Below are 26719 nucleotides of genomic sequence, written 5' to 3' on the forward strand. Positions count from 1 at the left end.
AAAGCTGGATCTGGCCACAGCTGCACGCCCTGGTCCAGCAGCAAGGACTCAACCAGGCAGCATGGCTCATGCTCAGGGCTTGGCTTGGTTATGCAGAAAATTTGGCATTAGGCACAATCTGATGGCAGAGATTGGAGAAAAATAAGAAATAGGCCACTAATGGGATTTGCCTGTGTTCTTTGGAATATTTGAATGGATGCTGTTAAAGACTTGTGTTGATGCTTAATGAGCCTGCAGAGAGTTGGTGAGGGAAGGATGAAAACTATGAGAAATAGGTTGAGCCAATAAAGGGAGCCACGTGATCTAGGGAATGAAGAGGGTCACTCCAGCCTCATGATTGAGAGACAGTTCTTCCAGGGACCAGGGGCTCTTCAATGAGGCCAGTCTTCTCCCAAGCAGCTTGGGAAAGGAGAGATTTGGCAGGCAGAAGGGCTGCCTTTATGACCTTGAAAAAGTAGCTGTCCCTCTCTGAGCCCCAGGTCCCTCACCTGCAGTGTCTGAGGGCTGGACCAGAGGTTCTGTTCATGTTCAGCTCTGTCAGGAACAAGCCGAGCTGTGGCAACCCCCAGAGTCGGGATGCAGCTACAGTGTGCACAGGGATGACCCCTCCTCCGGGCATCTCTCCCCTCATGTGTGTCTGTTCCCTGTCTCTCTAGCTCTTTACCAAACCTCACCCAGCCAGGACTGCAGCAGGGAAGCCTCTGCCTGGAAAGGATGTCTCCACCCCCGTGAGCCTGCCTGGCCACCCACAGCCCTTTTTCTACAGCCTGCAGTCGCTGAGGCCCTCCCAGGTCACGGTCAAAGGTGATTCCCTGGCCCTGCATTGTTTGGTGTCCTGTCCCAGGGTTGTCCCTCCAGTGGCTGGGTTCCTCTGGAGGTCCAGCGCCACATACCTGGGCAAAGTATTGGGGACTGACTTTGAATGGCTGCATCTCCAGTCACAGCCAGATTCTAGGGGGGTGTCATCTCTGGGAAGTGTCTAGGAGCTCCTCTGTTAGACCCTAACTTCTGAAGACCCACATCTCTTTGTCTTTCTCGCTGTCTCTCTCTCACACATACACACACACACACCTCTTTCAGGCACACACACACATCTCTCTTCCTCTTCCTCTCTTTTATACATGCACACACACATGTACACACACATACCTTCTCTCCTCAAGAGACCAGTGGAGAGTCCCAAGTTTCCCAAGGAAGGATTACAACCTCTGTTCTTTGGCCACTGGTCCTCCTAAGCAGGGCAGGATAGGCAGGCAGCCAGTAGCTAAGAACATGTGCCCTGGGGCAGATGGCCCAGGAGTGAATTCCAGTCCTACTGCTTCCTGCCTGTGTGACCTTGGGCAAGCCATTGAACCTCCATGTTCCCATGGGGATTGGAATAGGGTTGAATGGACGCTATTACAGAATTGTATTGATGCTTAGATGAATGAGCCTGCAGAGAGTTGGTGAGGAAAGGATGAAAAACATGAGAAATAGGTTGAGCCAATGAAGGGAGCCATGTGATCTAGGGAGGGAAGAGGGTCACTCTGGCCCTATTATTGAGAAACAGTTCTTCCAGGGACCAGGGGCTCCTCAGCAAGGCCAGTCAGCAAGAGCGCAATGAGATGGGCAACCTTCGGTGCCCAGCACATAGTGGTGATTATTAGTCCATCTCTTCTGACCACAGTTCAGTGGCTTCCTCAGCTGCCACCAAGGCTCAGAGAGGCTCTATAGAAGCAGGAGTCCACTGGGGTGGAGGTGGTTCCACTGGGGTAGGGGTGATCCCACCCAGCCCAGGAGGGAGGATCACCCAGATGGAAGCAGAAGAGAGGGTGAGGCTGGGTTCCTAGGGCCATGTATGTATGAAGTCGGGTGCCAGTGTCATCTGAGGACATGCACTGCCTTGGGGAAATCCCACTACATTGAACAACATGCAGGTCCTAAGGAGTATGAAGTTAAGTTTTCAGGGGTTTTAGTGGTGTCCTTTTTTATCCTTGAAGTCCAAGAACAGTGTCATTGGCACACCCCACCCTGGTAGATAAGGTGCTGCTACTCTTGGCTCTGGGGTCCATGCCTCCATTTGCCCCAGGACTGGGGATCTGCTGCTGCATTGAAGTCCCTGGGCAGTCAGGCACAGCCCCTGCCCTCACGGAGAGGGACATGAGGTGCAAACCACATCAACAGTAACAAGGGAGCTCAAATCTCCCATATGGGCTCCAGGAGACTGATGCAGATCTTACCAGCCACGGGTCCTGGGGATCCTTCCTGAGGCTCAGTTTCCTCATGTGTAAGGTATGGAAGACAATGGCCCTGCCCTCAGGCTTGTGACAGTGCCATGAAGTGGTGTCTGTCACACAGGCAGGCAACAAGCCAGAGCTGAAACAGGATTCCTGGCAGATGCTGGTGCCACTCTGAGCACACACACTGGGCCTTGCTTTAAGGGGCCTGGCTTTACTCTCTCCCTTTGATCTGAGCAGCCCCAGAGGGTAAGGGCCATTGATGCCACAGTTCCTTCCCTACAGGGAGAGACATCTCACAGTCTTATTCTGGAGCCTTTCCTGAATCCTGCTCCCTCTCTTCCTCCTGGGTGGTAGGGTCAGGAAGAGGGTGGTTCTCCCACTTCACCCAGCACAGGGCAAGGAAGGGAGTGGCCCACACCAGGAGGAAGGAAAGGCCCCTACGTGGTGGCTGTGGTGTGCACAGTCTTAAAAACTAGGCTGGCCTCAGTGTTTTGAGTCAACAAGCTGCACCAGGCTCTGTGCCAGGGGACACACATTGAAAGGGGCATGGTTGTCTCTACTCCATGGGAAGAGGCTGGGGTCTGAAGAGATGGAATGACTTTGCCAGCATAACCAGACTTGGAATGAGGTCTGGGCAGCTCCAAATCCCATGCTGTGAACCATATTCCAGCTGGGGCTGGATATGGCTCCCAGAATGGAGCTGAGGGAGGATGGGAAGTGTGCCTCCCTGTGACTCCTGCCCTGGGGCCCGGCTACAGTGGGTGCTGTCCTTCTGTGCATAAGTTGAAGTCCAGTGTGTCTGCCTGTCACTCCTGCCCAGGGCCCAGCTGCAGTGGGTGTTGTCCTTCCATGTATAAGTTCAAGTCCAGTGTGTCTGCCTGTGACTCCTGCCTGGGGGCCCAGCTGTAGTGGGTGCTGTTCTTTCATGCATAAGTTTGCCATACTAACTGGGGTGTAGATATGTACCTCTTTTCTCTAGGCTCAGAGTCCCCCAGAGGGGCCATTGGCCACATTGTCCCTACTGAGAAGACCATTCTGGCTGTAGAGAGGAACAAAGTGCTGCTGCCTCCTCTCTGGAACAGAACCTTCAGCTGGGGCTTTGATGACTTCAGCTGCTGCTTGGGGAGCTACGGCTCTGACAAGGTGAGTGGGTTGCAGGGAGCAGGGGCAGCCTCAGGACCTCAGTCTTCCTCCAGCTGGAGGCAGAGATGGCCCAGAGATAAGCAAGTCCAAAGCAACCTCGCCCACTTTCCCTACAAGGTATGCTGCCAGCTTGGGAGGGAAAGGACTCAGTGACTGTGCAAAGGCCCTCCTTGGGCCGGGCCTCAAACCCTCCTTCCAAGGCTTGCAAGTTGGCAGTGTAAACTGTCACCTCCAGAGCAGAGGCTAACTGGACACATGGCCACATGGAGCCCACCCACACTGGCACTGAGTGTAGGAGGGAAGTCCTGGGGACTCCTCTGGTTCCAATCATGATTTAAACTCAAAGGACACATGCTGAGCATTCAGGGGGCTGGCAGGAGCAAGCTGTTTCCCTATTGGTCCTCCCAGCCTCTGTGTAGGCCATGCAGTCACCTCTGCCTTCTTGATGTGGCCCCTGCCCTCCTCCCCAGGCCCCATTCCTACTCCAGCTCCCCTCCCCTAATCCCATCACTTACAATGAATTCCCTACCCCGCAAGCTCTCCCCAGCCCCTCCCTAGCCTTGCCCCACCAACTTCTTGAGGCAAGCATGGAGCTCAGCCCCACATGTCCTCCCTCCTGACCCCCAAGCTGAGCCACCCCCTGCTGGTGCTCATGGGGTCTTCTCAGCATCCCTCACTTGTCTCTTCCCACCTGCTGGAGGAGGAGCTCCTGCGTGGGGACCCAGGATGGTCTGGATTTTGTCACCAAGGACTGGCTCCTGAACACATGGCATGTCCCCAGTTCCCAAGGCACTCAGACTGGCCCACATACCCCCGTGACTCTATCCTGGGCTCCCGTCCCTGCTGTCTCCACAGCGGCGCTCATCCCTCTTATCTCCCACAGATCCTGATGACATTCGAGAACCTGGCTGCCTGGGGCCGCTGTCTGTGCGCTGTGTGCCCGTCCCCAACAATGATTGTCACCTCTGGGACCAGCACTGTGGTGTGTGTGTGGGAGCTCAGCATGACCAAAGGCCGCCCAAGGGGCTTGCGCCTCCGGCAGGTATGGTCCAGCTCGTGCAGGTGCGGTCCTCAGGTGGGGACAGTACCTCATGTAGGGACAAAACCTCTGCCTGGCATGGCACCTGGGCAGGTGTAGTGCCGGAACACACCCTAACTCTGCTCACTGAGGGCCCTGCCACCCTCAGAAGCTGAGAATGAGCAAAGTGAGGTGCAGAGAGGGTGGCCCACAGCTCAGTGTCATTCAGGAGTATCATTTTATTCCCATGGTCCATTTGACAGGTACACAGGGCAGGTGCCTCCACAGAGGCCCACACCTTAGCGAGAGATGCCGGGCCACACACAGTCACTTCACGCACATGGCAGGTCTGGTGAAATCAGTTTCCTTATACCAGATAATATTTTTTGAGCATTTTGCCACAAGTTGGCCTTTATGCCAAGCATTTTTACATGGATTGCCTCATTTTAGCTTATTGACAGCCCTGTAAAATAGGTGCCATGATCACCCCTACTTTATTGGTGAAGGAAAAATGAGACGCAAAGAAGTTTAAGTGTTGCATCCAAGGTCAAATGAAAGACTTTCCGAAGGGAAGTGGTTGAGGTGGGAGGAGGAGGAGCCATGAGCCAGGAGTCTGAAGATGTGCACTACCAGCCCTCATAGGGAATGCTAATCACAGTGGCACTTAAAGTTTGCTTAACATTCCAAATGCACCAAGGCCCTTCTGTATACTAATTTTTTTCCATGAAGAAGGAACTATTACTTCCACTTTCAGACAAGGAAACTGAGGCTCAGAACAGCTTGCATTTGAATCTAGGTTTGTCTAACTCTAAACCCCATGTGCTCTCCCTGCATACTCTGGAACTTGCCCTGGAATATCACTAGGAGACACTTTCAACTCTAAAATCCAATTCATTTTTGCATCCGTTTTTTAGTTAGCCACAAAGCCCTAAAGTAATAGAAACAAAAATAAGCTGTACAAAGTCACTCACGCCTGTAATACCAGCACTTTGGGAGGCCGAGGCAGACAGATCACGAGGTCAGGAGATCGAGACCATCCTGGCTAACATAGTGAAACCCTGTCTCTACTAAAAATACAGCAGATTAGCTGGATGTGGTGGCGGGTGCCTGTAGTCCCATCTACTCAGGAGGCTGAGGCATGAGAATGGCGTGAACCCGGGAGGCGGAGCTTGCAGTGAGCAGAGATTGTGCCACTGCACTCCAGCCTGGGTGACAGAGTGAGACTCCGTCTCAAAAAAAAAAAAAAATCACCACTGACCAAATTTACTAAACTGAACATGTTTCACAGAAACTGACCCTGGGTTTCTCTGGATAATTTTCAAGCCACTTCTGTCACCCTAGACCGTGTCCTTGTCTCCTGGTGCCATGCCGGGCATGGAGGGTGCTGCGTGGGCACTCAGCAAATGTGAGATGAAGGAATGAATAGGGCAGTGCGAGAAGGGGCTGAGGCATATGCAGGGGCAACGCACCCCTGAGAAGCAGCTGTACAGGTGACAGGCAGGTGACCTTCACCAACTGCTGTTGTCAGTGGGCTGGGTATGATTCCTGATCTCAGCAAAGGGACTGGAAATGAAAGCCTGGAGTGCTCTCTCCCCAGCATCCCCATTGCCCATTTACAGCTTGCCCTGGGGACTGTACACAGTTCCACCTGACCCTGGGGCTGGCCTTGGGGTACTGGGGCGGTGATTTTTCTACCATCCTCTGAGCTCCCATTTAACAGTGAAAATGTACAGAAACACCCTCGTATCGACCCCATAAAAATGTAATTTATCATCTTCTACTTCCAAATCAACAGGAAAAGATATGGGAATCCCACAAGCTCTTATTTTCTAAAAATAAAACACTTTATCACTTACCTGTAAAGGCTAATGTAGGTTTGCGGATTCCCCAGACCCATGGCTGCTCAGTGAAGGGGTCCATTCCTGACCTGTGGACAGGAAAGTCATCACTGAAGAGCCTCACAGGCGGTTCAAGAAGTATTTTATTTTTAAAGATACTGCAACATTAAAGAGAAATTTTAAAATTACTTCAAAGACAAAAAATTCTCTACCATCCCTATAAAAGTTTTCATTTTTGCATACTCTTATCCCCAGATATACATATTTATATCTTTCTGATCATTGTGTAGATATTCTATTTTCACCCAGCCTATCCAATTGTTTCCATTTTCTACATTCTCTATAATTTACATTTCAATCGTTCCATATCATTCCATTTCCATAAAATTGCATTTCAATTGTTTTGTTATGTCAGTGCACTACAGTTTAATAAACCATTTCTTCTAAAACTAGACAATTAAGTTGTTTCCAAGTTTTAACTATTTTACATAGTGCTGCAGAAAACATCTTGTCTAGGTTGCTGTTTGCTTCTGATTGTTTTCTTGCGATAAACTTCGAGGAGGAGAATTATGAGCAGTGACATGGTGCTTTCCAAAATGGTTCTGTGACTTAATCATACCACCAGCAATCAAGAGCACCCATCTCATGGCAATGTAACCAGCATGGGGAATTATTTTCAGGGGTTTTCTTTTTGCTGTCATTTTTTGCTACTATAGTTAGGTATGAAATGATATAATGGAGTTATTTTAATTGGCCTTTTAGAGAAGTATTATTCTGAGAAAACAAAACCCCCTTTGAAGCTGCTATCTCTTCCTTGATTTCTTCGGCTCTTGCAGATGGTAGGTGCTGGATGCCTTGTGATGCTGGAGTTTCCAGGCTGGTTGGAAGGCAGCCAACCTGACCTAAGTGGGCAGTGCCAGGCACACAGGCTGTTTCCTGGGAAGAGCAGGCAGACTTGGTTCCACTCATAAACAACACATGCCGGCACTGGGGCTCAAAGCTCCTCTCTTTACATCCTGAGCCTTACGCCTGGGTTCCCTTCTCTGCTCTCTTTGGCATTGCTGTTTCCCCTGCAGTCAGAACTGAGTCATCAGACTTAGTTCATTCTGGGAAGAGATTCAGAAGGTTCCTGTCAACTCCTCTGCTTTCTCCTGTTCACTTAGGCAATTTTCATTTTCCTAGGATGACCCAAATCTTCTTCTGTGGGTCATACCCATTAACTTGCCAGCACCATCTGGTTGGCGTCACGTTAGGATCCATTAAGAACAAACGGGAGCTTGTGGCAGAAACTTTCATTGCTATGACCAGGCAAAGTGACAGCTTTGAAAAATGACGCTTAGACTCATTGACCCAAATGAGTGAGCGATTTTCTCTGTCCTGAAGGTGAAGGTTCACCACTTGGTAAGCCAGGCCAATTACGCTTCAGAATGCCACCTCTGTGCCCTTCCAGCTGAGTCCAGGTGATGGCAAGCACGTGTGAGCAGAGGACCTCAGATCAGAGCCTCTGGGACCTGCAGCCTCTTGAGTGATGGTGATGGAATCCACACCATTGCCTGCAGCAGTTGGCCAGGGGGTACCAGCATGCGTGGTGGGCCACTTTGGCCCCTTGGGAAAGTGTCCACAGAGAAGAAGTCCTCCAGCCAGATCTGGACACACAGCCATCCATGAGTCAGGCCAGGCCCCACACAAGCCAAACCTGAGGACCAAGACCAAGGAAGTCTAAGTGTCCCAGTGGCTATGAATCCAGACCTATCAGACTCGAAAAGCCCCATCTTTTTGATGACCATGTGACCTCCCCTTTTCTTCTCCCCAGTTTAGTTCAAGAGTGCACGTGCCTCTGAGGTTCCCTTACCGAGATGGCTCTCAAAGTTGGGCACATGTGAGAATCCCCTGAGGGCTTGTGAAAATTCAGACTTCAGGGCCCTATCCCCAGTGTCTCTGATTCAGGAGACTTGGGGTAGAACCCAAGAATTTGCATTCTAACAGGCTACCTGCTGCTACTGAGCCTGCTGGTGTGGGCACCACAGTTTGCCAACAGTGCTTTGTATGTTAATCGTAACATGAACTGGCCAGGCGTGATGGCTCACATCTGTATTCCCAGCACTTTGGGAGGCCAAGGCAGGTGGATCACTTGAGGTCAGGAGTTCAAGACCAGCCTGGCTAACTTGGCGAAACCCCATCTCCACTAAAAATAAAAAACATTCACCAGGCATGGTGGCAGGCACCTGTAATCCCAGCTACTTGGGAGGCTGATGCAAAAGAATTGCTTGTACCTGGGAAGCAAAGGTTGCAGTGAACTGAGATCATGCCATTGCACTCCAGCCTAGGCGACAGAGCAAGACTCCATCTCAAAAAAAAAAAAAAAAAAAAAAATTGTGACATGAACTGCTCCCAGTTTCAAGACAGATGTAGGGCAGCACAAAACATCCAGGTGTGGCTGGTCTCTGGTTGGGTTATAAGTAAAAAAATGGTTTCTCCCCAGCAGAGCCTCCACCCCTGGAGATGAATGAAATGGAGAGACTAGTCATGGACACGCACATGCACACACCCCCAGCCGCATAGACAACAGACTTGGGAATCACTGACTCACTCAGAATCTCCATTTCCTCATCCAGGGCCCAGCTGTATAGGGAGGGTGAAGAATTCCCCAAAGTAGCTGAATTGAGGGTTCCTCTCCTAACCTGCGAGTCTCTGTCCCCAGGCCTTGTATGGACACACACAGGCTGTCACGTGCCTGGCAGCATCAGTCACATTCAGCCTCCTGGTGAGCGGCTCCCAGGACTGCACCTGTATCCTGTGGGACCTGGACCACCTCACCCATGTGACCCGCCTGCCCACCCATCGGGAGGGCATCTCAGCCATCGCCATCAGTGACGTCTCAGTAAGGCTCCTGTTTCTCAGTGTCCGTGTCCTCACCTTCGCTGTAGCATGGGGTACAACACTCAGGAGAAAGCCCAGAGACACAGAGACTCTGGCCACCCCAGAATGCTGAGAGGGCCCCCACGTGTGTGGAACAGTCGCTGTAGATCTCATGTGCAGCACCCAGGTCTAGCTTCAATGTCCGCTTCTTTGCTTTCCTCCCTCTGGTGTTGGGGACAGTGGGAGGTGTCTGCTTTGCTGTGGGCACCAGGGAGCTGCAGCGGAAAGATTGACTTTTAGTGAGGGTTTTGCTGGATGTGGCTGACTCATTTTGGTCTTTACCTTCAAATCAGTGTTGACTTGGCTGGTTTGGTCTTCATGGCAGTGCAAGCTTCTCTGCCTGTCCTTCCATACTGGCTAACAAAGATGAGGGAGATCGACTTATCGGTGTGAAATTTCTTCCATACTGAAGATCTGTCATGGGATATGGGGTTCCCTGAGGATGCAGAGGTTTCTGCATCTGCTCACAGAAAACCTAAGGGGCCCAGGGCATAAATAAAATGGGCAGAGGGCTCAAAAGAGGAGGGATGATATAGGAGCTTCCTGGTTCCAATTTTTGCTGAAAGTGGTGCTCCAGGTAGGCTTGAATTCAAAACTGGATTCAATGTTAGATGAGTAGATGGAGTGTGAATGGATAGGTGGATGGATGGGTAGATCAGTGGATGCATGGGTGGATGAATGGATGGATGGATGGGTGGATAGATGAATGAATGGACGGATGGATGGATAAATGAGCAGATAAATGGATGAATAGGTGGATGGAAAGATGGATGAAATGGATAATGGATTGGTAGGTGGTGGGTGAATGGATGGATGGGTTGATGTATAGAAGAAGGCATGAAGCCTTCACCTGGGAGAATATAAAACTCATCAGGAATTGTGTCCCTAGACCCCAGAGAAGCCTGGTACCAAGACAAGTTGTCCTGCAGTCAACTGATTTCAGTCTGTGCTTGCTGGTTGTGGGGAAGAGAAGTATCAGACATGGTCCCTGGCCGCAGACAGACCATCCCTAACAATTCAGGAACTTCTACAGTGGATCCCAGCCCAGTGGGATATGGAAGGGCACCGAGCACCCTACATCCCTTCTGTGATTAGGGCAAGGCTCAAAGGGATGGCCCCAGGGCCTCGGTGACAGTGGCCACTACAGAATAAAGAGGACTTGAGGAGGAAAGACTCAAATGTGAGCATATCAGGAGATACAATGGAGAAATTTCTCCTCAGAAATTCCCTCTTCAGGGACATTGCACAAGCTTATGAGCCACATGCAGTCACTGGAACCTCTGTACCCTGCCCTCCACCAGGTGGCATCCAAAACTTCTTTATGGGGCAGGGCTGGCCAACCAGGTGTAAGCCATGTGTCCAAAGCCAGGGCTACCCTTCAGACTGGATCTTCTGTGGCAATCAGGGTGTGGCTGGGGAGTGGGATCTGGGAGGAGCCTGAGGGTGAGCCAGGTGCCTTCTGCCAGGAAAGAAGTATCCAAGCACATGACTGCAGTATGAAAAGAACCAAGAATTTACAACTGTGTGAAAACACAGCAGATCTGTAAGTTAGCTGGAAAGAAGTCTTGGGGTACCTTGGGGGTCTTCAGAGCATGACAGATTGAGGGTACTTGGGTGTACCAACTGGGTAGCTGAGCATATGCCTGATGGGCAGGCAGTGACTCCAGCTTAGAGTGATGCCAGCTCTCACTGCACAGGGCACCATTGTCTCCTGTGCGGGAGCACACTTGTCCCTATGGAATGTCAATGGACAGCCCCTGGCCAGCATCACCACAGCCTGGGGCCCAGAAGGAGCCATAACCTGCTGCTGCCTGATGGAGGGCCCAGCATGGGACACAAGCCAGATCATCATCACCGGGAGTCAAGACGGCATGGTCCGGGTAGGTGTGTCTTGGGCAGAATGAGGACATGACACAAGAAACATGTTCATCTCCATTCTTCTTACTTCCTCCAGGGGGCCAAACCTGCAGGTTTCATGTGAGACCATTCCAGAACAGGCACCTACAGCAAAGGAAGGGAAAAGACAAGGCTCTTTCCAGGGAAAAAGTAAATAAATAAAATTATATATATAGTATTACACACACAGACACACACACACGCACACACACACAGACACACACTAAAATAAACACTGTTACAACATATAAAAGTTGAATGGTTAAATGCAAAAGATTATATCCCAATGCTAAGAGAAGATATTCGTGTCATCCATTCAAACCAAATTTGCCCACCTATCCACTAATTTATCTACCCACCTACCCATTTATCTCTCTACTCATCTACCCACCCATCCATCCACCCATCCATCTCTCTATCCACCCATCCACTCATCCATCCATCCATCCATCCATCCATCCATCCATCCATCCATCCATCCACATATCCATCCATGTATCCATCCATCCATCCATCCATGCAGGCTGAGGTACCCAGGCAGTCCCCTCACAGGACTTCATCTGTGGCCTCTGCAGAAAGCAGGGCATCCTGGGATGGCCTGGGCTTGGTAGGGTGTGGCCCACATCAGTGGGCCAGCCAGAGGAGCCTGGGGTGGCCGAGCTGCAGAGTATATTACTCTCCTGGGCCCGCCCAAAGCATAAGTGAGGGTCTTCTGTGCACTCAGCGCTCATTCATTCAATGTGGTCACTGAGCTCCTGGACTGGCCCAGTGCTGTGCTAAGCCTGGCGTGGGGCTCACAGAAGCATTTGAGAGGAGGCTGGTCCTTGCCCTTTGGTGATATAAAATCCAGACCCAGTGAGTGAGAAGCCATTTTGAGTGAGTTGGCCTCAGGGCTCCCACAGTAGGCTTAGCACCAAAGGCCAGACAAAAGATGGGGGTGCCCAGCCACCCAGGGGTGAGGGAGTACTCTAGAGGTGGTGGCATTATGGGCAAGAGGGCATTGGTTGAGCAAAATGGCAATAAACTGGTTGCAGAGTCACATCCCTGAAAGAAAAGGGCTTAGGAGAGATGAGATGCACTTAGGGACATGGGTGGGGTAAACTCATTCCAGGTGCAACTGTGATTGGCCAAACCTCCGCATGAGGAAGCTGAAGCCTAAATAACCTTTTACCTGATAATAAATTAACATCAGAAGTGAAAGGGGGGCCATGTCTTCATCCTTCCCCTGGGGGACCCCTAGGCATGAGGAAATGGACTAGGCCACTCCAAGCTTGCAGACAGGATCATCTCCCCAGCCCATGACATTTGCTCTTTTGGGGCAGGTTTGGAAGACTGAGGATGTGAAGATGTCTGTTCCTGGACGGCCAGCAGGAGAGGAGCCCCCAGCTCAGCCTCCAAGCCCAAGAGGTACCTGACCTGCTAGGGACGTGGCCGTCCTGGCCTTGCCCTGCCCTCCTCACCTCCCCTCTCTCCACCTCAGCCCAAGGGCTGCAGCTCCTCCAAGGTCTGCAGAGCCTAGGGAGGCCTAGGAAGGCGCAGAGAGGTTCAGTGACTTGCCCGAAGTCACCCAGCAAGCAGAGTATCCTCACATCTGCTGCCATCACAGCCACAACGGCCTCAACCTAACCATAGACACTGGCATGTAACCATCATCACCAACCCCTCCATAATGAACACAGATGCAAACCTCCCCATCAAAGCTGTTACCACATCACATCCGTCACAGCTGTCCAGTCCCTGCCCCCATCATTACCTCCTCCAGCTCAGTCTTCAGAAAAGATTCTGGCCCAGAACTGGGACATCTTTACTGGGACCCACAATCAAACATGTTTTCATGAAGTGAGAATTCTGTCATCCTGAGTGCTTCCATTAGCTCCCTGTTTGCTCTGCATCCCAGAACCTGTGATCATCCATAGGAGAGAATTTACCAGATTTCTGAGGGCTGCCTTCTGAAAAGAGTAGACATTTGCAATTAGTTCATTTCTAAAATACAGTCCACACCTCTTTGATTCCTTTAGTCACCCATTTGTGGATTCTTCTTCAGGCAAGCACACACAGGCATTTGCTCAGCCTCTACTGTGTCCTAGGCTCTACATTAGTGGTCCCTTCCTTCAAGATAACCAACACCTAGGGACCCTTGTAAACAATCTGTGCTGAGCCAGGGCAATAACATCACAAAGATCAATAACATCACAAAGATCAATAATGTCACAAAGATGCAGATCAAGAACTCCATCAGTTCACAGGTCCTGTTTCTCTAGGGTACTTGGAGACCACCACTAGGAGTCAGCCTATCTCAGTGTGAAAGGACAGAAGTGTGTGCATTCTAAGGAACCCAGCACATCTTTGGAAAGCAGAGGCCAAACTCCCCCCTATATCTGCTTCCACTTGGAAAGGCTCTTATTCCCCAGCCTGCTTACAAAGCAGTTTTCTGGTATACCTGCATGAGACTGCACACCATTTTAGTTTTGGGCTCAAATGCCCACTTTTGAAGCTATTGGGGCCCAGTAAGCTAACGGCATTAGCTAAGCCTATGGTTGATAAATGGATGTCTGAGAAAGAATGCTGGATGGATGGGTGAATGGATGGATGGATGGATGGATGGGTGGATGGATGGATGAATGGATGAATGAAAGTCACCTCAGAGCCATTCAGTTGATTCTGGCAGTGCCATTGGATTCACAGATTCCTATTCCGCATCAATGGTTGTGGTGAGGTTGCACTCACTGGTCATGGGGTCTAGTGAATGAGAAGCAGAGTAAAAAGCAGGAAACAAGATTCTAGACCCAACTCTGTCACAGCAACTTCTCTGGTCTTCTGTCAAATGGGGACACTTCCTGTGCATCCTAACTAGTAGAGTACTGATGACAGAATAATGGTAGCCACAGACAAGAATCTACCCCAAATGCAGGTCATTATTGTCATTTTTGCAGACTTTGAGAGATTTTTCTCTCTGGACACAGCAGCTGATGGCATTAGGAAACTTACTTAAGGGGGTCTTAGACTGACAGGGAGCCCCAGATCCACATCCTTCCTCTCTGTCTGCCCTGACCCAAAGTCACTGCCACCCCATTGGATTGACTGCCAAGATTGTGATTACAGTTCAAGGGAAGATTAGCATGAAATGACAGGATGACATGGACATATTCAAATAATCACATTGGCCTGCAGTTTAGAGTTAACAAATCTAAAATATGTGCAGATTTACAAGCCTAAACTGCTGGAGGTCTTTAATAAAAAGGCATGTTGTTCTTATATTGCTCAAAAGTGTTTTGTTGGAAAGGGACCTGTATTGGGCATGACACGTGGATATTTGCATGTGTGTCCTCTTGGCGTGTATATTACTATATCCCTCAAATGTCTTAAGGGGCAAGAAAGGAGATCTTTGACGAAATTAAGAATACTGCATTTGTGGGCAGATGTAATCTAATTTCTGCTTGGAATTCATTTATTTGTCATTTGCAGCAAGGCCCAACCCAGCTGAGTACAATTTATTTCAGGAATCGCCTCAAAGATTTGGACTCAATCTGGTACATAAAAAGTGCTCGGGAGAAGCTTGTTGTTTAGACTTGTACACAAATGTACAAATGCCTGGTGTGCTTTGGGGTGGTTTCTCCCACCTGGACCCCTCATGCGTTTCCTGGCACGTGGCCTGTCTGCACACATGGGTGGTCACCCCAGGACAGCAGGGGCTGTATCATCTCTCCTGACCTGAGTCCAAGGAAGTGGCCTCGCAGGGACGTACCCAGCTGGTGTCTCTCCATCTCACCCCTTCACATTGAAGGAATTACTGTCTGTCCCCAAATGCAGTCATTAAAATGAGTGAAGTAACAATCATTGAGTTATATTTTTTGAAAAAACGTTCTCAGCATTTAATTATTGGTTGTGGCGTGAGAGGATTAAGATAAGTTGATAATGCCGACTTTATGTAATTTATTTTTACTAGGCAATTACTGGCTGCATTACATCCTGGCAGCAAGGTATTGTGGGGCATCTTATTAAGCATAAAGCCAGTAAACACTGATGAACAATTTTGCTGAACTAGGCATGCAATTTAGAAAGCAATAATACACAAATCCAATTTGGTACACAATGGATACCGCGGCACGTCAGCACATGTAACTATCACCGCCTGCAAATTAAATTGGGACAGCCCTTTTTGCAACAGCACAGGCCAAGATTAAATATATTTCCCCCTCAATTTAACAAGTTGCTGACCACAAATATAAATATGTGCGTATGTGTTTGTGGCCCTGTGTGCAGATGCACACTGTATGTGCGAAGCCGATCTGGTGTTCTAACTCTTCTCTCACATGCTCCACACAGGCCACAAGTGGGAGAAGAACCTGGCCTTGAGTCGAGAGCTGGACGTTAGCACTGCTTTGACAGGGAAGCCCAGCAAAACCAGCCCCGCGGTGACGGCTCTGGCCGTGTCCAGGTAAGCGCGGCCTTGTTTCTCTGGGTCTCCAGCAGAGGGCACTGCAGCCACCTTTAGGAAAGCCCCAGTGGCTCTGAGTCCAGGCCACCTGGCCGAGGAGGCCACCTCACTCCAGGACGAGGCTCCACCAAGCACAGGATGCAGCCCGTGTGGCCGTACAGAACCCCAGGAAACGTTTTTCAGGGTTTTTTTGTTGTTTGTTTTGCTTTTAACTCACACATGCCCTTGCTCTCTTGCTCTTGAATATCCAAACATTCATCAAGAAATCCAAGAGGTATAAGTATATTGTTTTGTAATTTTATCCTAAAGAGAGCCTTTTCCCCTGAGTTCCACTGCCGACTGTAACATTTGGTGTGATGATTATCCTTCATTAACAGAAAGTGCCTTCTGAGGGCTCTTAGCTGCTGTAGCATAGCCAAGCATTAGTCCCGACACTTCATACCCGTTATTTGACTCGCAGTAACCCATGGAGGTGGTCACTGTCATTAACATCCTTGTACACACTGGGAGGTGCAGCCTTAGGGGCCACTGACCTTGCAGAGCCGGACTTCATTCCTCCCTCACTGGCATGGTGTAGGCTGTATCGGCGTCCTTGGTGGAGGCACTACACGGTGTTTTAGATGCTGGGTAGGGTGGAGTGGGGTGGGGTGGGCATGATGGTAGGGCCAGAGCCGCACTTTCTGCAGAGAACTTGCCATTTGTTCTGCCCTGGTCCTGGCTATTTCTCTGGTGGGACAGGAGACTCACCTGGAGGCGCTGGAGAGAGGCAGGGCCTCGTCCTGCTCCCTGGGGCCTGAGGTGCTGTGGGAGCCACCACCCTCACAGCTCAAATGCTCTCCCCTCCCCCAGGTGGAAACCTTCTCCATTCCTCCCACTGCCTCCCCTGCCTCAGGGAACACGAGACCAGGGGCAAGCTCCACTGGGACCCGGATAGAGCCCCAGAGTTGCAATATCCCACGTGCTGGTGGGGACAAGTGGTACTGTCCCTCTAACGTTCTTATATTTTCTTTCTCTTCCCAAGAAACCAGACCAAACTCCTGGTTGGTGATGAGAGGGGGAGAATATTCTGCTGGTCTGCAGATGGGTAGGAAGAGAGAGGCAGCAGAGGCTCTGGCACAACAGTGCCAGGCTGAGGGCGGCAGAGGTGACTGGGGCCTGAGTTCTGCCTACAGAGGAAACCCCCAGGGCCTCCTTCCCCACAGCTCTCAAGGAAGGGCCTCTGGCAATCAGAGCTCTGCACCCCAACCCTCTCCATGGCCGATGGGACTTCTATGAAAAGGATGAGCGCACACACTCAGAGGGCTGAGCAGCACGCTGGAAACTGTGACTTGGTGATGCCCAGCTGCACACGAAATTATGCATGACTCACCTTGTTAAGGGCTATTGCACTGAAAAAAAAAAAAAAAGATGGGGTCGCTTACTGGAAATTATTGAATTGTCTTTATTTTATTAAAGCAACTATGTTCTAAATGCCGAAGGGCTCTTGAGTTTTAAACTGCCACTCTATTTCACTTACCATGCTGCCTTTCTAAGTATTTGTGTTTCTGTCCTGAGAAAGGCAGGAAGGCTTCAGGGAAGCACATCCACCTGCACAGCCTCACCCAGCCTCTCCCTATCTTCCACCTTGGACACTGGCTCTTCCCTGTCTTGCCTATAGTGTAGAGGCCTGAGGAGTGAGGGGCTACTGTGAAGAAGGCCCAGCCCCTGTGGCTGAGCCGCAGGACATGGCGGTGTGTGCTGCCCATGGCAGACTCAGGGAGGTTGGCCTGGGGTGATACGCCCGCCTTGGTGATACTCCCACCCCCATCTCCACAACCTGCAACAGACAGGGGTTTCAGCCAACTCCTGGCTCAGCAGTCTCTTCCCAGGACCCCGGTCCACACTCAGCTTCTGAGCTGCAGTTCTTCCTGGAGAAATCTGCACTGCTGTGTGACTTTTGTTTTCCACCTGAAAATGTATGGCAGGTGGGGTAGTTACTCATCCCCTCTGAAGAATTCTAGTACCTTCTTGTGCCTGGGTCATTCTGGGATTGGTCGTTGGGCATCAGAGGTATCACCCTCACTCTAATGTCTCCTCCTTACCCCAAGATTTGCAGAGCTCCTCAAAAGGAAATCCACCTGCCTTTTTAATAAAGTCAAGCTCAGGTGGACACATAGGGACTTGGGGAGGTTAAGCTTGTTAGCTTCAACTAGTCTTTAAGAGATCTCCCTTCTAGGGGCCAGGTGGGGATCCTGATCTTCCCCATGTCTCCAAACTCTGCAAAGGCCCTGAAGGGGGTCCCCACCTAATCAACCCAGGCCCAGGGATAGCAGGAACGTGTACTTCATGTCTTATGCCCCGTGGGTCATCTGGCCTCCAGGGGGCAACAAGTTGATTAAAAGATAAATATTAAGAAAGTGGAACTGGTGTGCAGCCATGTCAAAAATAGTGAGAGGTGGTTAGCATACCCTGATTCCTCTGTAAACTCTGAGGCTTTGCAAAGGAGAAGATGGAGGAGACCCTTCTCAGGTCCAGAGCACCCCTCCCCAGGTGAGAAGCGCTTGTGTCTGACCCCGGAGCCAAGGATCACACCACCTCCCACATCATCTGCACACACTATTAGCAGACAGCCCATTTGCAATCCCCTGGTTGGTCTGGGACTGCACTGAAGGACCATAAATTTAAGAGCAGACAGCACCACTCCCCAGGAAGGCCAAGAAGCGGGTCATAAATATCAAGGCTGAGCCTGCTGGCATTTTTCAAAATACATCACAGCATTACCCAGGGCTGATAAGGTCTGCTGGCCAAAAAGCTATCTTTGATTCCTTCATTTAAGTGTTTTTGCCTTTTGTTCCCCTCATATCACGGGGAAAATGAGGAGACAGTGTTGGGTCTTATTGGTGGGGTCCTGGTGATGCAGTGTCTGCAAACAAATGTGACTTGAGGTGAAAGGGCTAAAACGGACATCTCAGGCCCTAGGGAAGGCAGAGGGGACATTCAGCTATATCAGTTGGGTGGGGCTGCCATAACAATATTAAACACAAATTCATTTCTTCAAAGTTCTGGAGGCTGAAAGTCCAAGATCAAGGTGTCACAGGGTTGGTTTCTTTTGAGGCCTTTCTCTTGGTTTGCAGATGACCACCTTCTCCCTGCATTCTCACCTCATCTGTCTTCTGTGCACATCTGTGTCCTCATCTCCACTTATAAGGACGCCAGTCATACAGGATTAGGGCCCACCCATATGATCCCATTTCAACTGTCTCCAAGTACAGTCACATTTGGAGGTACTGGGGGTTAGGATGTCAACATAGAACCACTCCAGGGACACAATTCAGCTGCCTATGGCACTGGCTGAAGGAGGTGGCCCTGGAGCCAGGCCTGGAACCTGCTGAGACAGAAGGATGGGGTTGCAGGAAGACTGGGCTGCATCAGCAAAGGTACAGGGTGAGTAGGGCTGGGGGTGGGAAGAAGAATGGACAAGGGCACACGGATGAGGCTGAGAGGTGGAGGAGCTGCTGCTCCTGGCTGTGGAGTAGACTCTGGTTACTGGATGGAGTGAGTGCAAGTGAGGCTGGCAGAGGTGGGCCGCCCACCCGCAGAGCTGCATTCCCCATGCCAGCTCCCAGAATGTGCCCCAAAGTCAGCTGAGTAAACGGACATCTAGACGAATGAATGAGTCTTGGTGGAAGACATGTCAGAAAGGGTGGTCCTGGGATGGCAGGGTCAAGCAGCAGCCCCTCCATGGGCAGGGTGAAGCAAAATGGAGTGAAGAGGTGGGAATAATGAGAGGAAACCGTAAATGTCATGCCCTGGGCCCAGGATATGTCAGGGGAAGAAGCCAGGAGCTTGGGAGCTTGTGGTGAAACCATGAATGCCGTTATCAGAAGCTGGAAGCTTTAGAGGCATCCGTGAAGCAGGGACAGGCTGTGGGTGAGAATGCCCCACAGAGGAGCTGGGGAGACTGCAGGAGACAGGCTCCATGCTGGGCTGCTCCGGTGGGGTCCTCCAGGATTAGCTTGCATTGCTGGGAGGAGGGAAGTCACTCTGCACCAAAACCCGGGAGACACATGCACCCTTGGGCCCTCACAGACATTGCCCTTCTGTAGCCTCCCGAGGCGTTGGAAGCAGAGTCTGCTGCTGGAGGCAAGGGCAGGGGGACAGTCAAGCCAGGATGAGGCTGCAGAGGAAAGCACCAGGCGCAACTGAGGCCCAGGCTCCAAAAGCTCTGGGCAACTCCAGTGACAGGAGGCCCCTGCTGGCCCGAGTAGACTACGATGTCTGGCCAGCAGGGTTGGGACTCCTGACAGTTGTCAGTGGTTGGGGGAGCTCAGGGCAGAGTCCTGGGGTTCAGGGAGAGGAGAGAACAGGCTCAGCGCCCAGGCCCACGGCAGAGGTAGCCAGGGCAGAAGCTAGGGGCACAGCCTGCCTGGGGCCCAGGAGCAGGACCATGCAGACACCGGCCTCACCAGCACACCAGGTCCAGTGGGGACCGGGGTACCCATCCCAGTGCCACATGATATCTGGAGGCCTAGACAGGAGGACAGGCATATGCACAGTGAGTGGGTAAGGAGGCCAGGCCACCTGAGCACCAGGCCCAGCTCCACAATTCCCGCCAGCCTTGGCCACAGCTTCTGTATCTGTGAAATGGGATCCTGGTGTCTGCCTCAGGGCTCCTCGGGAGAGTAACATCATATCTTCTTATTTTATAATAAAATAAAATAATAGTGGATGAGGCAAACAACAGACTGCCTATTCCGCTGTGATGCAAGCTCTCGGCTGCATCACTCACCAGTGTTTTCCTTGCTCAGCCAGTCCCTGTGCCAGAGCGCTAGGGACGGAGGAACCCTGAGCCTGGGACACAGAGAACATGGGACAGCAGGCGCAAGACATCAGGCAGGGTCCACGCCCAGGGCTAACCAGGCTGGAGCAGGGCAGGCACGCTTCAATTGTGCTTCTTCAGAAATGTCCGGGAAAGGAGGTCCAGCTCTCAGGCTCCCCTGGGCCCACAGACTTTGTGCCTGCTCATGGGGAACTCAAGCTGCACATGTCACCCTCTCCCAGGGAGCACAGGTCCCAGAGTCCCCACTGTGTTGGGAGGAACTCCAGCATTGACAGCAGCAGGCTGGGGTGAGGATGGAGGCAGGCGTTGCTGCCCACCCTGTGGCCTCAGGACAGATGGCCTGTGAGGGGCTTCCCCAGCCTCTGGGGTCAGAAACTCCCATATCCCGCTCACTTTTCACGTCTGAGCTCAGCTCCTAGACAGCAGCCATGCCCCGCTCTCCCCCAGCAGAAGTCCCCTCACGGAACATCCACCTCGGGCCTCTCTGCATTTTCTGCATCCTCTAAGAGGCCAGGAAAGGGCAGCCCAGGGCAGTTGATGAGCATCCCTCCCACAGCAGGCACCCAGGAAAGCAGGGATCTCGGGCACCACTGTGCTTGCCTGAGACCAGCATCCAGGCATGCTGGAGTCCCTCTGGGAGGTGAGTTCACCCTCAAGGGGGGCCGCACGCTCAAGCTGTGCCCATCTCTCCACCTGGACAGGCCTGGCCAGACTGGGACATACTTATGCTAACAAAGTAGTCTTTGCTTATCGGAGATTCAACTTTTTCCAGATGTCTTGCATTTGTGTTTGCTAAGTCTGGCCATCCTGCTCCCTTGACCTCTTAGACACAGGAAGGATGGTGCCTTGTCGGCAGGCCTGGCAGAACCCATAAGTACTCAGTGTGTGACCCATGAATTGCTTCTATTTAATGAACTGAAATTCAACAGCAGAAGCTCTTGGAGGGACCATGTGGGGCTGTCTGTGCCAATGACCAAGTTTCCAGGGCTTTCTGTGTCCCTCCATGGTGACCTCATGGGAACCACATCCCCCTACCCCACACTGGCCTTCTTCTTCCATTCCTTTGAGCTCAGGGATCCTGGGAGAGAAGTTCTGTCCCCTGGAAGCCCCTGTGACAGCAACTTCCTCCCCCTCTGGGGCCTGCAGAGAACTCAAAGATTGGATTTAACCACATTAAAATGCAGCCAAGTAGGACACATATGGGGAGGAATGGGCTCTTCATATGAAAATCCTGATGAAATTTGTTTAGCATAAAATCAAATCTCTCTAAACTAAAATCAGTTTTGCTTTAGTAAGTTCTTGGGTACACATCCACATCCCATACCTGGATCAGGGTGTGTGTGTGTGTGTGTGCAAGCTCACGTGTGATTGTGTTGTTTCCAATTTGTTCTCTTATTGGATGTTGCCTGAAGCACTTTCATGACCTTCTTAGTAAACAGGAAGACCCTCCAAATTGCCTCCTTCCCCTGAGACCCTGAAGGCTCAAAGAACACTGTTGTACCCTGAGCTGAGATCTCTGTCTGCCCCAAAACTGGTTGATATGGAGACCCCACTTGTCCAAGACATTTTACTGCCTTTTGCCAGAAATGCAGCACCATAAATACACAACTCTATGATGACTTGGAAGTGGAATGTGCCACCAAATCATGCAGCACACACTTTGCATCCCTGTGGCCTTTGCCCAGGCTTTAAGCACTGATGGATCTTCACTAAAATCAGTGTGATGACGTTATCTTAACTATCCATCCAAGCGCTTGTTCATTCATTCATTCATTTATCCACTAGTATTTAACAAGGATTCACTGCATACCTGTTCCCAGCCAGGCTTGGAGCCTGATGGAGAGGCTGTCTGGACACAGATGCCTGAAATGTAACCTTCAAGAGTCTCTGGGCATCAGAGACACACAGACCCTCTAACACTGTCACTTTGCACATGTGGAAGTCAGGGTCCAGAGAAAGAAAGGGACTTGTCTAAGGTCACATAGCAGGTCAGTGGCAGAACCTGGTCAAGGCTCCAGGTTTACTCCCCACCCCCAAGCTGTAGTACCAAGTACCTAAGGCCTTGTGTTCCTTAGGGTGGGCCACTGGCATAATGAAATCCAAACAGCCTGCCTCTCCCTGGAGCCTTGGATGTCAAGAACAGCTGGCTCTCCCCACCTCACAATGAAGCACAAAGGAAGAAGAAAAAGTTCATATGCTTTTGAAAAATAGAACAAAATGCACCAGAATCTTTGTGTCATAGAGGCCAGCTTGAATTCCTCCTGCAACAAGGAGCTCACTACTACAGGAAGCAGCCCCCCATGACAGCAAGGCTCATTCTTGCTGGGAGCACAGGTCACCCAGGCCCCTCCATGAGGCAGCCTCAGCCTCAGAGCCCCTCAGGGCAGAGGCTTCCTCCTCCTCCTTCTCCTCCTCTTGCAGAGAGCACCAGGAGGCCAGTTGCTTTCGCAGTCCCCTCTGCTGCACCTCCAGGATCTTGGGGCTTTGCACACCCTCAGTCTCAGCTGTCTTTCCCTATGCTTGTTGTTTTATAAAATAGAAGTAATAATTACTGACTTCATAAGTTGCTTGGAAAGTTAAAATGAGATAACTCTGTGTCAAGTTCTTAGTACAGGGCAGGAACTCAGGAGGTAATGATGATGATGGTTATCAGTATAAATGTAGTTTATGACACAGGGCCTGGTAAGAGAATAGTGACTTCCTTTTCATTTCTTCTCTCCCTTTCAGAGGCATTGCCCCCTCATTCAAATGTTCACCAAATATTTCTCATTCCCATACCACCTTCAGAATTTTTTGACAACACCTGTACAACAATATTCTTAGTATTTGTCATTAACTTCACTATTTTTTCAAAACTGAAACCTCACCTAAGCAATAATGTCTGTAAAATCACAGGTTGGATATACAGTCTATGTTTTTCTAACTACATAAAATGGATAGAAAAAATGCTTGTCTATGCCTGCCTTACAAGCATCTCATGGTGCTTTAGGGGGTCCCTAAGCCACACTCTGGGAGATCTGCCCTAACCCAAGATGCTAGGGTAGGCATGTGTTTTGTTGGAAAGCAGATGGCCTAGAAGAGGCCCCAGGTATGTCCACCTGAGCTAGGTGAGCTCAGCCAGAGTGGAAAAGGGACCCACTGATCCCCACCTGTCATGGCGTGCCTTCCATTGCACCTGGGAGAAAGAGGCACGGGGCTGTGGTGCATGTTTACAGGCCTATCCCTGGGTTCCAGGCCTGCCTTTCTTTCAAGAGCTAGGTAACTTTTGGGGGAAATTGGCTGATCTACTAGCTTGTCAGTGTCTTCTGCAAAACAGTAATCAGAGAACCATTTCGTAGGGCTTTTGTGAGGATCTGAGGAGAAATTGCATGTGAGGTGGGAATCCAGCGCCTGGAACTTGGGACGTGCTCAGTTATGCAATAATGACAATGAAAGTTATCATAACCATTATTATAAGATCATTTATGTCCAGTATCTGTGTGGCCAACATCAGGAAGGGAATCTCTTTCTACCAGTTGCTCAGGCCGAAAACCTCGGAGACATCTCTGAGTATGCCCCTCCCTCATGCCCCACGTCTCAGCTCTCAGGACATCTCAGCCCCAAAAAACTGTCAGAAATTGAAACTAAAATCTTGATACCACTTAGGAACACATCAGAAATATGAACCACTTAGGACTAATATGACCAAAATACATATAATCTGAAAACTACAAAAACATTGTTGAGGGAAATCAAAGACCTAAATAAATGGAGAGCTACAACGTAGCTATAGATTAAGAGACCCAATATTGTTGAGATGTCAGTTCTCCCCAAATTGAGCTACAGATTCAACCTAACCCCAGTGAAAATTACAATGGGCTTTTTTGTAGAAACTGACAAACTGATTCTGAAATTCATATGAAAATGCAAAGGACCTAGAATAAGTTAGAGCCTAAAAACATTGAATGAAGAACAAAGTTGGAGGATTTACATTATGTGATTTCAACTTATTAGAAAGCTTCAGTAATCAAGACAGGGTGCTGTTGATATTGAAGACAGAGAAATCAATGGAACAGAATGGAGTCCAGAAACAGACCCATGTGTAGTCAACTGACTTTGAAAAATGTGCCAAGGAAATACAGTGGAAGAAAGAGCCCTTTCATCAAACAGCGTTGGAACAGTGAGGATCCATGTGCAATGAAAAAAAAAGAACTGTGATCGACACCTCATGCCATCAAGAAAAATTAATTTTAAATAAATTGTAGACCTAAAAGTGAAACCTAAAATTATAGAATTTCTAGAAGAAAACCTAGGAAAACTTCTTTGTAAACTGGAGTTATTAAAATCATCCATTAAGAAAAAAAAAATGATGAATTGAACTTTGTCAGACTTAAGATCTCCAGGTCATTGAAAGACACTGTATTAGTCAGTGTTCTTTAAAGGGACAGAACTAATAGGATATATATATATACACACACATACGTATATATACACATACATACATATATGTATATACACATATGTATATATATTTGTATATATACATATATGTATATATATACACATACATATATGTATACATATACATACATATATGCATCTATACACACACATACATACGTGTGTGTGTGTGTATATATATATATATATATATATATAAAGGGGAGTTTATTAAGTATTAACTTACATGATCACAAAGTCCCACAATAGGCTGTCTAAAAGCTGAGGTGCAAGGTGAGCCAGTCTGAGTCCCAAAACTGAAGAATTTGGGGTCCAATGTTTGAGGGCAGGAAGCATCCAGCATGGGAGACAGATGTAGGCTGAAGGCTAGGCCAGTCTCACCTTTCACGTTTTTCTGCCTGCTTTATATTTTCTGGCAGCTGATTAGATTGTGCCCACCAGATTAAGGGTGGATCTGCCTTCCCCACCCCACTGACTCAAATATTAATCTCCTTTGGCAACACCCTCACAGACACACCCAGGATCAATACTTTTTTCAATCCAATTAAGTTGACATTATTAACCATCACAAGTCCACCCCTTGTCAACTTGAACCCATACACATTTCCTGATATCATACATAATCTTCAAATAAAGAAAACAATCAGGTCATAATTACACCTAACATAATACAACTATCCTTTGTACAACTGGAAACACACCAATCCCCAACCCAAATACTATTACCTGAAGTTAACAACACTTAAATGCTGACATGAAATCAATAAATCTTATGTCACATGTTAAAGAAAAAGGAAATAAAATGAAGATATTTTCTTCGTACAAGTGTATACATGCACAAACCTGTTTTTAACAAAAGAAGGAGGAAACATTCATGACAGGTACAGTCCTCATTTCTGCAGCTGGTCATGTAGTTGTAGCTGGTATCTATGACTACCTTCTTCAACTATCCACTCTAGATTCCCTCTGCCTTCAGCAAGCACCTCAGCAGGTCATGGTTTTTTTCCTGGTAGAGCGACCCAAACCTTCATTTCTGAGGGGTCTGGGTCATTTGTAGTCCTGCCTGAATTGGGCTGTTGTAGTTTCCCATTGATCTTAATCACAGGGCATGGTAATACTAGGAGACACCCAAGTGGATCTCCTGTATTCCATGCATACTCTTCCTTACCTCTGTTATGGAGTAGTAGACTGATTTCATCTTGATAGTCCGGGTCAATCACCCCAGTCAACACTGTAACTCCTTTCTTAGCCTGTTGAAGGAGCCCAAAGTGTCCAGGTACAATCTTAACTTTCAGTTTAATGGAATTGTTGTTGTGTTTCCTGTTGGCAGTGTTCCTCTCTCTGGAACTAAGACCTCTAGGCCACCAGAATGTAATGCCATGGGAACATGAAGGAAAAATTTTGTTAGTGGATCACTAGGGGTGATGGTGAGTGGTGCCACTTCCACTTCCACCCATTGATTCTTGGACCTATGAATCCTGGCTATGAGAGAAACAGTGCCATATATTGGACACTGATTCAGAGCATACATGGCCTTCTGGAGAACGTTGTCCCAGCCCTGCAAAGTATTGTCACCTAGCTGGCGTTGTAATTGTGACTTCAAAAGTCCATTTTTACCGTTCTATCAATCCAGCTGCTTCAGGATGATGGAGAACGTGGTAATACCAGTGAATTCCATGAGCATGAGCCCACTGATGCACTTCTTTAGACACAAAGTGAGTGCTTTGGTCAGAGGCAATTCTGTGTGGAATACCATGATGGTGGATAAGGCACCCTGTGAGTCCACGGATGGTAGTCTTGGCAGAAGCATTGCATACAGGATAGGCAAACCCATATCCAGATTAAGTGTCTATTTCAGTGAGGACAAACCTCTGCCCTTTCCATGGTGGAAGAGGTCCAGTATAATCAACCTGCCACCAGGTAGTTGACTAATCACCCCAAAGAATGGTGCCATGTCAAGGGCTCAATGTTGGTCTCTGCTGCTGGCAA

General features: G+C 49.4%; 1 protein-coding gene across 1 annotated transcript in view; it reads left to right on the forward strand.

The window, feature by feature from the left end:
* The window catches only part of WDFY4 (WDFY family member 4), a 303041-nt gene extending 286093 nt beyond the window's left edge, over nt 1-16948 (forward strand). Inside the window, exons 55-62 of the mRNA XM_024254223.3 lie at nt 657-804; nt 3178-3362; nt 4246-4404; nt 8920-9099; nt 10835-11017; nt 12356-12440; nt 15360-15471; nt 16493-16948. Of these exons, the coding sequence (XP_024109991.3) occupies nt 657-804; nt 3178-3362; nt 4246-4404; nt 8920-9099; nt 10835-11017; nt 12356-12440; nt 15360-15471; nt 16493-16559 (1119 nt within the window). The 3' untranslated portion in view covers nt 16560-16948. The remainder of the gene's footprint in view (nt 1-656; nt 805-3177; nt 3363-4245; nt 4405-8919; nt 9100-10834; nt 11018-12355; nt 12441-15359; nt 15472-16492) is intronic.
* The last annotated feature ends 9771 nt before the right edge of the window (nt 16949-26719 follow it).

This window comes from Pongo abelii, chromosome 8, assembly GCF_028885655.2.
Source record: "Pongo abelii isolate AG06213 chromosome 8, NHGRI_mPonAbe1-v2.0_pri, whole genome shotgun sequence".
NCBI lineage: Eukaryota > Metazoa > Chordata > Mammalia > Primates > Hominidae > Pongo > Pongo abelii.